Consider the following 12,725-nt stretch of genomic DNA (forward strand, 5'->3'; position numbering starts at 1 on the left):
TTAATTTCATTTCAAATGGTTTTTTGAATTTTAAGTTAAATTAAAATTCAACTCAATTTAAATTCAGTTAATTGAATTTATTATTGAATTGAATGAATTCAAAATTTCATGGCACACTACAAAAATTAAAAATTCATGCAGGGCTCTAATTCCAATTAAGGATCCTAAGTTTTGGGCAAATAATTTGGTGGTTTTATAACATTTTTAACAAAGTTTTATTTTGTTATGACTTACAATCTTACATTTATGAACTTAATATTAAAGTATTTTTGAAAAAACTTATACAAGTTTGGGATTTGCTTAAAAAAATAAAAGTAAACTTATTTTCTAAAAAGGTTTTTATGATAATTTGGGTATTGTATAAAAAAAAAAATGTTTCAAACAAATTAAATTAAAAATCTAGAGGATTATTCGCTTTGTCTTACATGGTTTTTAGATTTATTCAAACAATTCTATGTACATGCAAAGTGAAACAGTCTGAAAATCCGTTCACAACTTATAGTTTATAATTAATATGTTTGGTGTTAGTCTTAATATTACTTATTTACAATGTACACTAGCGATGGTCAAACAGTCGATGGCCTAAATAATATCCAGGTAAACGGTGCGATTGAATATCTGCTTCCTTCGGCGCGATTCAAAAGCGGAACGTGCCTCCGAAGGATTCTCGAAGGCCACCCGAGTATCCCCTGTGGGTTTTCCCTCATCATTGAAGCGCCTGATGATGTCATCTGGACTCAGCTTGTAGTCGCCGAAGAAGCGCAGGATATCCTTTAGTTCCGCCTTGAAGGGAACATTTCGCATGGCCACCACGCAGCCGGGACGATTGAACTTGTCGGGGATCTGGGAGGTGGCCACGGGCACCGGTGAGGCCTGTTTGCCTTGACTTTCGATTCGGGGCGACAGGGAGCTGCTGCTCAGCGGAGGATCCGGTCGAGCGAAGGGATTGAAGTGCTGTTTCACCGGGGCATTCGAGCTGCCATTGCTGTTCTCGTCCTTCTCCAGCGACTGCTGTCGCTCCACCTTCTCTGGTAACTGCTGATCCTGCGGCTGATCGAAGCGACTGGGTCCGCGACGACGTGAAGGGGGAGCCGCCTGACCTCCATTGCCACTCGACGGCTCACTCACATTGCTGCTTTCTACCTTTCCCCTGGGTCCATTGCCTCCGGGGAGATAATCCATAAAGGGTTTATTCATTCTATCCGCAATCTCCTGCGGTGTGATGGCCACCACTCGCAATCCCCTTCCCCGAAAGCGTCGATTGTGAAACTCTCGGATGGCCTGCTTGCAACTGGCGGGATCGCAAAACTCCACAATAAACTCGCCGGAACTCTGGTTACGTTCGTTGAAAAGCTGTTCGATATGCTCGATGCGCAGGTTTTCCATGGAGAAGAGTTCACCCAGATCATTGACCCTGGTGGCATATTCGCAGTTGTGGACACGTACAAAGACGTCCTCCTGGCGAGGACGCTGAATGTTGCCTTGATTATCATTGGGAAAATTGGGTCCATTGCCATTGGGAATCCCATTATTATTCATATTGTTATTCATGTTGAAGGGGTAGCTGTTGTTGCCTCCGTTTTGCTGCTGAGGTGGCATATTAAAGGGCATTTGCATGTTGCCGTTATTAACAAAGGGAGGTATCATATTGGGATTAAAGTTGGGAGCCATATTCATCTGCTGTTGTTGATGGAGCTGCTGCTGCTGTTGCTCTTCCGCCTGGCGTCTTCTGGGATCAGCGGCGAATCTGCTGGCCTGCTGCTGCTGCTGGTTCTCCTGCTCCTGCTGCATCTTCTGTCTTCTCTGCTGATCCTTCAACAGCTCATCCCGCTGATCAGCCTCCTCCTTGAGCAACTGCTCATTGGCCCTGCGCTGCTTCTCCTTGGCATTCGCCATCTCCGCCTGACTGCTGGGCCTCACCCGCAGCTGACGGAAGCCTATGTAGTGCTTGCTAGTATCCTGCAGGGCGGCCTCAGCCTCAGCCTCGCGAGCAAACAGGACAAAGGCCACGCACTCGCGACGATTGTTGGGACTGGGAGACAGGAGAATGTCCACCACGGTGTAGCTGGCGGAGAACATCTTCATGATCTCCTGCTCGGTGGTGAGTTGCGGCAGATCCTCGATAAACAGGACATTGGTGAGGGGTATGGGCATGGGCATGGCACTGCTACGATCACTCCTCTCTCCACCGTTGTGACTCCTGTTATTGCCCTCATTCTGCTGGCGATTGGCCCGTTCCTCCGCCTGCTCGAATTCCTCATCGCCCACGGGAGCTATCTGAATCAGGCGATCGCGAAACATGGTATTATTCCGCTGCACTGCCTTCTGGGCACTGGACACCCGGGAGAACTCCACGTAGGCCACGCCAGTGCGATTGCCATTCGCCATCATGATTTTGATGCCATTGTGCGGGATATACAATCCCTGGAAATACTTGCGTATGTCGCTGTACGAGGTACTTTGGCACATGCCACTGATGCGAATGTAGCAGGTGTCTGCAATGACCTGCGGGGTATTTCCTCCTCCTCCTGGAGAGCCACCAATGGAGGGTGACACCTTCGCGGGCGCCTGTTGCTGCTGGAGGAGCAGCTGCTGCTGCTGAAAGAGCTGCGGATACATCTGTGCATAGGGATTCACGCTGGCAAAGGCTATCGGTTCGCCTTCTGGTTTGGCAGGCTGCGCTTGAGCTGGTGATCCACCGCTGGCCACTTGCTGTAGAGCAGCTAGGAGCTGGGCACTGGGATTCGGAGCCTGAGCACTTGGTGCCAGATTATAGTTGTTGGTCACGTTGTTCACGGTGCTGCTGGTGGAGTAGCTCTGCAGCGAGGGCACAACCGCTGGCATCTGGAGGCTCAAACCCAAAGGTTGAGCCCATGGCGATGGAGTGGCCATCTTGAGCTCCCTCTCCTGGCTGCTATCCAAACGATCCGAGCGACGTTTGCGATTTCGTTCCCGTTCCCTCTCACGTTCACGCTCCCTCTCCCTATCGCTATCATCGGAACTGGAGGAGCGGCTGCGACTGCGACGACCTTTTCCTCCTGTCACCTCGGAGAGCGTGATCCCCGCCTGCTGCTGGTAGGCCAGGAAGGAGGGCACACCACCTCCTCCTCCTGCTGCTACCTTACTTTGTCCCAGGAAGCTGTTCAAACCCCCAATAATCGGCGGCATGGGAGCAGCTGGACTTGGCTTGGCCACCACTGGCATGGGAACTGGCACCGAAATGGGCGCCGGAGCGGAGGCTCCTTTGCGTGCCGTCTCGATCACCTTCTGCATCTCGGCCCGCGAGGAGAGCAGCAGGCGCACCTGGATCTCCATCAGCTTCTCGCGATCCTTCAACATTGCGCAGCGGGCATCCTCATCGGTGCTATATTATTAAATCAGAATAGGGAGAAAAAAAAAGGCAAAAAATCAGGGGAGTTTCTTAATAGGGAGCAAATATTCGAAGTCCTTTTCGGGAATTCGGCAGGTTTGATTTTCCACCGGTTGTCATCAGCCAGTATTTTAAAGTATTTCATGCAGTCAAAATAATAGCACCGTATTTTCATTCATTCCATCCGGATATTTTTCCAAGGGATCTATAATATTCAGCCTAAAATTTCCATATTTAATACGTGTATGTGCACTCGTTTCTTCATCCAGTGAGCATTGTTTCCAACTGGAAAAATTTTTTTTCGTTGACAGTTTCAAAGAAAATATTATGAATACTTTTCTAGTTTTAAGGACAGCCTAGTCTATAACCACTGCTGTAACTCAAAGTTTTCTATAAAAAGTACCGGGATTTAGCTATCAACTTTTATACCCTTGTAAAACGTCTATAATAAATCGGGTTAAACTTTAAACCAGTGGTCGCCGATAGAATTACCCCATGTGGTAAACCTTTTATTTGCCGGCACTCTGCCAGCACACACTATAGAACAGTGGTCGACTTTCGCATATCGCATATATTCCAACATGTCATTGTATGATCTATCTGCTGGTATTCCCCTTTTTAAACCTACTCACACCTCATAACTCTAGTATACATTAAAAATAAATTGGTTTGCATTAAAAACTGGTTAAAATTTAAATTCAATTTGAAAAAATATCTAGAGTTCCTAAGTCAAATTAACAAAAATCAATAATGTTATGTTGTTATATTAAACCTTTTAACCATTTAACCAATACATAACATTGTTTTAAACGCTGTTCATATATAAACAGAAGAGCCAACCTTACCAATCTGAAAGTAAGGATATTGTTCCAATCTTTTAATTTTAAAGTGTCGAAAAAGATCCGTCTAACATTGTGATAAACGACAATCCAAATTCCGTAAAAGAATATACTTAAATGATGTAGCAACAGACGTAATATCTAATTTAAAACTGAAAATCTTGACGTCTAGAAGATTTTAAGGACAAGATAGTGTAAGTCCTTCAAGGGCCTTTTTCTCGACCGCAGGTTAAATTTGGCGTACACTTTTAGGTCAAAAAGCCTAATTATAAATTAACTCACGGACGAGTTATGCGACCTTTAAAGTTAAGATAATCTGTGCTTTCCTTTAACTATTTAATGATTCCAGTTTGAACCAAAGAAGGTTAAGGTTTCATGGTTCAAGTTTTACTACTTTGTCGATTTCTAATACTTGGCCGTACTTACTTCGGTGCCATCCAATATGAAACAAATTTTATGAAACTTTCCTATTTAAAATGTTTTTGCCTAAAATGGTTTCTGCTTCACAGTTAGTAATATATTGTCTTATCATATAATAAGCACCATTTTTCTTTCTGCAATGTTAATTTTTCAGGTTTTCCATAACATGGAATTATTCAATCATTTTATATTCCTTTTTTTTAACATGGCACTGCTATAAAAGATCACTTGATGGAACAGAATACCTGCAAGGACGCATTATTAGGGCTGATATTACCTTTTTTTCATAGTCCATATAACCACTGGCTTAGTATATAATTATATAATTTCTTAGTGCTATTATTTTGACCGCTGCTGTGGATAGAGATACATGCTTGAATTGGAAAGAGCCCGGCAGCGACTCAGGAGAGGCTCAGGCCCCGACCCAAGTCCAGACCCGCTGGAGCTCCGAGATTGCTATAGGTTTACGTTTACGTATAGATCAGAGATTGTGGCTAACTACCTGAAAGCGATGAAAGCGTCGCCCATCTCGCCGCCGATAATGTGGACACCGCCCTCGGGAATCGAGAGGCCCGAGAAGAAGTTTCGAATGTCGCGCGCATTTGCCGTCCACGGCAGATTTTGTAACCGAATAATCACACTCATCTTGATCAATCAATTGATTTGTTATTGATTAGTTATTTATTTCTTTTTTAGTACAGACAGAGAGTTCCCTGTCTGGCTATCCGAGAATCCTCTTTCTCACTGGCGCTCCGTTTCCATAGACTGATCGCAGATTCCGTAGCTGGAGCTCATATGACCATCGTCCTGGACACTGATGATGTGGTTGCCCGTGGATGTTTTAACCTGTAACGATAATCGCAGACTTATGGAGAATTTACCAACATAATAAAATATCTTAAACTAAAATGATCAGGAATTAACACTACAGAATATTTTTATTTTCTTTATATTTCTATAAAATTTACGATTAAATATTCCCAGCTGATCCTGAAAATGTTATGTACATATTTTGAAAAAACATTCGCCAAATAATGGTAAATCAGTTCAAATAGACCTATTTATTTAAGAAGAACCTTACAAACGACCTCAAACAATGCTTCGTTCTCTTGACAATTACAATTTTTGTCAAATTTACAACTCGAACCTTGCCAACTGAAATTGAAAATACAAGTCTAAAGCGCACAACCTTCTTTAAAAAAATCTTTTTTTTTAGATTGTTAAAATCAACTTTTAGAACAGCGGTCGGCACACACATCCAATTACATTTTGTTTATTATTTGAATGAGTAATTTGCACTGCGCAGCTCATTGATGTGTGTGTGCAGACCGCTGTTCTACGTTATACATGTGCGAGCAGCGCGCCGGCAGAACAAAACCCTATGCTCACTTAATAGGGCGCTGCCGACCGCTGTTTTAGAAGATTTGAGACCCTTGCAGCTCAAGTCTTTGGATTAGAGGTCTGCATGAATGCATTCAAACTGACAAATGAATCACTCATTCTTAAAACTTGTATAAGTTTTTCTGTATTCATTACTTTAAATATGAGTGAATGCAGTACTTGTGACTGTATTGCCAAATACTGTACTCACTTTTCCAGACACAGTACAGTATATTGTGAATACAGTGTTTTTGGTGTACAATAACTCATTGTACAGTGAATGAACTTTACCCAAAATTACAAGGCCTACTGAATTTATAAAATGTTAAAGCTTGCTTATTTCTTTGTAATATTGTAATCTATCCACTAGCAGAATCACTTAAAACCTAATGAAAGAGAGAAAGTGTCGTTAGTCATAAAATATTGACGAATTTATTAATCGCTATTTAAAACATTTTCATTAATGCTGTCTATGTTGGAGTTTAAATCAGGGATAAAAATCTCAAATAATGATTATTTACGGTCCCTGGTTTAAATACATTATTTTGTTGACCATGTCTTCAGTCGAAGCAATTCTGGAACGCTTTGCGGAAGTTGGATTTTTTGCAATTGAAAACGCCCTCTCCGACGGAGCGCTACTTGCTGGGACCGCTAAGATTTGTAGGCCTAGTTTGTATAATAATGGAAATGTTTTCTTATTATTAAATCACCATTGCAGGACATTAAAGTCGTCACTGTACGAGATTTTAACGTGTTTATATGTTTCGATTTCATCATTAATTGTATTATGAAGGCTATTGCTTTGGATTGGTTGAGTGTAGTCTTCAAAAACAGGATCGATTTGTGGATTAGATTGAGTTATGGAGTCTTCGTCTTCTGATGGGCTATTGCAATACAAATTTGCACTTTTTTTTTTACTCAGAGTACAGTACTGTACAATAGTAATTGAGGCGACACTCATAGTATTGTTCAGATTGAGAAGCGTACACATAGTATTAAAAAAGTGTTGCAACTCTAAAATAGTGTACTCAGTTACTATCGGTAGAGTGGGTACTCTCTACAATATTGTATGAGTACACTAAATGTGAGTACCGTGTACAGCTGTACAGTACTGTAAGTTTTGAAATAAATACATTCATGCAGGCCTCTACTTTGGATATCGATAGTTTCTGAATTTTTACCTGGTCCTCAAAGTTAATTTTGAAAATCAATTCATAAAACTTCAGATTAAATTGAATATATTCAACTGTTTTGAGAAAAGCAGCATCCCTAATCCAAAATATACAGAACAATAAATCATTACACCGATAAAGCAGAATAATAAATAATAATACTATTTTTAATGAAATTCTAAAAGAATTTCTAATATAATATTTATAATCGAAAGTATCTTGATCGATCATCACTTCATTCTCGCTCTTACTCTTTCGATATCACTTAATTTTCACCTTATTAAATGGTAAATATTTATACATATGATTCCATTTGGTTAACTGGGTAGCAAAACCGATAAAATCTTGTCCTGTCCTTGGATAGCTGAGGCCTCAAACCCGCAAACCCACGCAAAGGCAACGATTTAATTCTGTATTTCCGATATAAACTACTTTTCGTTACAGCTTCCTTGGGGGAAAAGCTAAAGCAGTACTCTGCTCTGCTCCTGATGTTATCTCGAGTTGATCGCTCGATTGCACACACATTAGGCTCCCCACTTCATGGACTCCGCTGGCAGTTTCTCATGACAATCTGTGGGTCTTGTCTGCATTCGGCATTGCGTAAGAGGACCAGTTTGCAACAAACTGGGGAGCTCTCCATAGCTCTCAAATGAAATTAAGGTCTAAATGAGGTCTCACTTACCCGACACAGCCGCTGACCTTCGCACATGATCTTACCAAAGACAGAGAGAAATATTCGGGGAGAAAAGCTAATTATGCTTACTAAAGGTGTAGGTAGAGCAGCCGCCCACCACACAGATCCAGATCGAGGAGTTCCCACAGATCCACATGCTCTGCGATCATTAAGTCCGCTTCAATTTCCTCATTAGTCGCACTCAATTATGTGTGTGTCCATCGGAGGATGCGGGGGATCGATAGATCGGGAGGATCGGCGGCGGCGACTGCTTTCCCAAAATGAGAAGTGGCTGGAGAAAACCCGTTGATCGTTTTGGACGTAATGGGAAAGCGATTATGCAGCTTTAATTCAATCGGCATCGGCGCTGCTAGTTTTGTGCTTTGAGCTCTAATGCGGCTTGTTTGTGTCTCGGTGTCAAAGACATCAGTTATATAGATATCCAGAGCTACAGGAAACCCAAACCGAAACTCCTTCCGCCTGGCTATATAAAAAGCATTGTTGGCATCTCGGGACCGGCAGTAGGAAAATCGAATTGACCGCGTTACCGTCTCCGTCTCCGCCGCAGTCGGTCGTCATCGAGATCATCATCGCTCGATTATCGCATTCATCATCATCACGTCATCGTATCGTCATCGTTAAACGATCGGATCAATTGATTGATCGATCGCACGTGCGAAGGATTAAAGCAATGAGAAAATCGACAGTGAGTGATCGATATATGCCTAGGATTACCCTTGAAAAGTGTGCCATGAATTGTGATTATGCAGAGATTTTAGAGGATATTCTCTGACTGACTTGTTGATCAATCGATCAGATATGTTTCATTCAGTAGAGCAACTTACTGTTGGCTTTCCTCTATCGGATCTTCACTTCATTCAAACAGCTATTACTTATCCACGATCAATAGATTTTACTCGCAATGCCATCCAGTTGATCTAAGACCTTCAATCTTTATTCCACAACTATCCTCATAACACATAAATAAAGGCAATTTTAAGATTAACTCCAGTACTGCAATACACAATATAAAACTTGATTAGACCCTTGATAAATGATAGACTTACCAACATCAATATTGATTTGATTAAGTGGGGTAATATATTTTGCATGTCAGATAAGATTAGACTATAATTAACCTTCAAACATAAGTCAAAAATCATTTTAAATATGTTTTATCTTATAAGATAAATTGATCAAAATTTCCAACTATAAATAATTCCCCAGAAACCCACAAAAAAAATTTCCATTAAATAACTGAGGAATATCACTACCAAAAAGTAGAATAATACCGCAATAAATAAAATGGTAATAATTTTGATAACAATTTTAAATCAAGGCGAACTTAAATATTTAGAATAAAGGAACTTTGAGTTAGAGAAAATCGAAATATAGAAAGCAACATATGCTATAAGAATAGTGAATAGTTCAAATGTTTCCTATAATATCGTAGAATTCCTTATAGGAATTAGGAATTTAATAGAACTAATCACCTCAGGGCCTTACAAACCCATAAATTAATTCAAAAACGCAAGAAGTAGGAAAAATAAGAGTGAAAACTGATTAAAGAACATCCCACAGATTCCCCGCATTCATACAATGGCCGCCTTGGGCCTCCTCCTACTAGTTGGAGTGCACGGGACGACGATAATAAGCATCAAGTACCCGGAGAAGCCAACCGAAGTGATTGTGGATCCCCAGCCGGCCAAGAGGGACCTCAGTTTGAGCTACGCAGCCACCAACATTGACTCCAAGGAGGGAACCCGTGTGAAGACTATCACGGTGATCAAGAATGTGGGTGGCATTTCAGCGCCCGAAGAAGCTGCGGCCCTGGGATCTCCCGTCACCAAAGGTAGTCACAATCACAAGCAGCAGCCGAAGCTAATCATCGATCCAAAGCTGCACAAAAGCGAGGAGTGGGCGACTGCCTTCCGGGATAACTTTGATTCCTATGGATCATTGCCCGATGTGCCAGATATAGACGACCTGTTCGAGTTTGTGAATCGCAAGAAGCCCGAGGGTGAAAAGAAGGAGGAGACGGTGGTGCCCAGTCAGAAGGAGGTGAAGGTGGAGGTGCCAAAGGAGGTGGCTAAGCCGGCGGAGGAGGAGACCACCACCAAGAAGGCAGAAGCCAGTGAGCAGAGCGAGCAGCACAGCATCGATAGCGACGAGGCGGTGGTCGAGAAGATCAAGGGCGATGCCGAGCTGTTGCCGCACATCAAGCAGGCCAATATCCTGCGTCTCCAGGCGGCCCAGGCCCAATCCCGTTCGGGTTTACGCACCAAGGAATCCCTCATTGCCGTCAACTACTCCACGCCGATGCACCAGGTGAGCCAGTACTTCGACAACTACGTCCAGGCGGTGCCCAATGGCTATGACTACTCCAAGCCCTGCAACGCCTTAACGCCTGGGAATAGTATCCCGGTGACGACGCCCTCGGGCCGCCACTACGACATCCCGCAGAGTAACAGCAGCGGCACTGGTGGCGGCAATCATCCGTACTTGGCTCCATCGCTCACCAAGAAGACGCAGATTACTCCACAGCCTCCGATTCAGCAGCCTCCGCAGCCGGCTCCCAATTTCTCCTCCTCCGTCAACTCGATAGTGCCGCCCATAGTGAGGCAGCAGCCACCGCTGGGCAATGTGAATCCTCCACAGCAGCCGCCTCAGGTGGTGACTCCTCCTCCTCTTTTGGGAACCGGCGGAATCTCCACCAGCCAGCGTCCCTATGTGGCGCCCAGGTTGCGAAACAATGGCCTGGGCATCAGTCGGGCTCCCAGCGGCAATAGCAACAGCAATTCAGGGAGTCCGGTTCAGTTTCCCGGGAACAATAATCCCACCCAGCAGACGCAGAATTTCCGACCCGGCAACTTTGGAGGGGGAGCAAATCGTCCCAATACGCTGCGATCGCGTGGTTTAAAGTATTGAGCACTTAAACTAGAGGTTAACTCATAGAGGCGGTCAAGAATATAGTTCTTAGAGAAAGATTACAATCAAAGGAAAGCATTTCTGTGGCACTTTCAAATAACACAATTTAAAATTGTTAATTTGGAATTCATTGATACGAAAAAAGTATAAATATGTATACGAATAATATATTTTAAAATTGACAAACTTTTTTACACCACAACTTGGTAGTGATGTCTTTCAATTAATCAATTATTAAGACTATTTAAAGGTAAATGTTATGAAAATAAATTAAGATGTTGCCTTGGCAATTCTAAACTAAGAGTTTTCCGTTTTATATCATAAATGGGGTGCTACCATGGTTTCCAAAGTTTTTCAAAGGATACATATTTTATTATTTTAGGGGAGGTTTAAAAAAGAATTAAAATTTCGGCTTTATAGAGTGTATGTTTTGTTATCAAAAGAGAGATGAAATAAACAAGATTGTCGTTCTCTACATGGGCAAACTATTACAATTACAAACAGGTAATCTGAGGTAACAGTACTTAAAGTTTTTAAATAATTTTGTTGAACAAAAGATTAGTGTTCATAGCCTCGATAAAGAATACAGTCCTATAAAACTTGTATGACCTTTTTATACATAGCTAATTTCTTTTATTTCTTAAATATTTATTTTGTATTTAAACATTTTTTTTGTGGTTAGGTTTCCGCGACACCCGCAAACTTATTTTATAGATACCATTTATCATAATTTTTTTTACTTTAGCACTATTAATTTCCCCGCAGCTGTGTACCTGTGTGGAAATCTCCCGAAAAAGGTATATTTTATGGTCTGGCTCACAAGTTTTTCAAGGGAATTCTTTTTCTATACATATTATGCTCACCAATCTATTTAATATTACCTAGACTTATTTCATGAATACCACCTCTTCGGCGTCATATTTTTACCTCAACCACTATAAATTTTCCCGCAGCTGTGTACCTGGGTGAAAGTGCCCCGAAATAGGTAGATTTTATGGTGTGGATCACACATCTTTCGCGGGAAAACTATTTCTACGTATATTTACATATAATGCTCACTAATCTTGAAATGGAATCTAGAACGAGGCTAGTAGAACCCATGCTAAACTGTACCTTGGCGGAAAATTATGAATAAAAGCGAAAAGCACGACGAATTCAGCGAAGCAGAGCACAAAGAGGAACCCGCGAAGCGTTTTAACGCAAATCAATAGTTTTTAGCACAATTTTAACTGATTGTTTTAACTAAATTTCACAGATTTCCGCCGTTTTCTTTGTTTCCTCTCTCTCCCTTCCAGTGTTGTTGTAGTTGTTGCAGCATCTCCACAAGAAGAAGCGTAACGAACGGTTAGGAGAGGCGGAGGGGGCGTGGCGTCGCTGTTCTAGGTACGAGTACTTGGATTTATTCAATGAACTTTTACTCACCACGAAAACCATACAAAAACGCTAGTTATTCTGGACCACCAATGCACAAAGACAGATGGGTTCGGTTTGGCTCAAACTCTATATATTTATTTGACAATTTCTGCAGTTGATCGGGCTGAAAATTGTGATTTTCCTGGCAGCAACTCAAAAATTGAAATGCTGTGCTGTAATTTCTGCGCTTGTGTTGGTGACGGTGACAAAAAACAACATGGCGGCCGAGATCAGTGTGCTGCAGGGCATTAGTTCTAAAATACCACTATTTGGACAAATCTGGGCACACTGACCTGAAATATTAGGGGTGTGTCTTTTGATCCTGATTTAAATGATTTCATTCACTTTAAATGAATTCATTTTACCAACTACCGTTAAAGTAGGAATAAAATAAAAAATGTAACTGTATTCTTTATTTTTGATGAAAAACAAACTAGTGAACATAGTGGAATCAACTACATTGACTATCTGCAAAAATATGGCAAAGAAAGGGATTAAAGATCAAAAGATTTGAAAAAGGATTAAACTCT

The 12,725-nt window shown here is 41.8% G+C and overlaps 2 protein-coding genes across 4 annotated transcripts; one reads left to right on the plus strand and one right to left on the minus strand.

Annotated features, from left to right (window-relative positions):
• Positions 1 to 223: 223 nt before the first annotated feature.
• On the minus strand, positions 224 to 12,446 carry LOC108055175 (RNA-binding protein 12). 3 transcript variants are annotated; one of them, XM_070214532.1, is made up of 3 exons: positions 12,205 to 12,446; positions 5,132 to 5,475; positions 224 to 3,364 (listed from the first exon to the last, which is right to left on the minus strand). In XM_070214532.1, exons 2-3 carry the CDS (start codon positions 5,272 to 5,274, stop codon positions 583 to 585), a joined length of 2,925 nt encoding a protein of 974 aa, XP_070070633.1. In that variant the 5' UTR covers positions 5,275 to 5,475; positions 12,205 to 12,446; the 3' UTR covers positions 224 to 582. The 3 variants fall into 3 exon arrangements, with proteins under 3 accessions (XP_070070633.1, XP_070070634.1, XP_044250508.1); XM_070214533.1 differs by lacking the exon at positions 12,205 to 12,446 and adding an exon at positions 11,744 to 12,162; XM_044394573.2 differs by lacking the exon at positions 12,205 to 12,446 and adding an exon at positions 11,710 to 12,162.
• LOC108055176 (uncharacterized) lies at positions 8,390 to 10,791 on the plus strand. Its single transcript, XM_017138441.3, has 2 exons — positions 8,390 to 8,560; positions 9,436 to 10,791. Exons 1-2 carry the CDS (start codon positions 8,546 to 8,548, stop codon positions 10,780 to 10,782), a joined length of 1,362 nt encoding a protein of 453 aa, XP_016993930.2. The 5' UTR covers positions 8,390 to 8,545; the 3' UTR covers positions 10,783 to 10,791.
• Positions 12,447 to 12,725: the final 279 nt, after the last annotated feature.

This window comes from Drosophila takahashii, chromosome 3L, assembly GCF_030179915.1.
Source record: "Drosophila takahashii strain IR98-3 E-12201 chromosome 3L, DtakHiC1v2, whole genome shotgun sequence".
NCBI lineage: Eukaryota > Metazoa > Arthropoda > Insecta > Diptera > Drosophilidae > Drosophila > Drosophila takahashii.

Excerpts from the sequence above, each read along its gene's own strand:
- LOC108055175 (XM_070214532.1), bottom strand. The coding sequence starts at position 5,274 with ATGAGTGTGATTATTCGGTTACAAAATCTGCCGTGGACGGCAAATGCG. Across the intron at positions 3,365-5,131 it reads GACGCTTTCATCGCTTTCAG|CACCGATGAGGATGCCCGCT; the intron begins GTAGTTAGCCAC and ends TTAATAATATAG.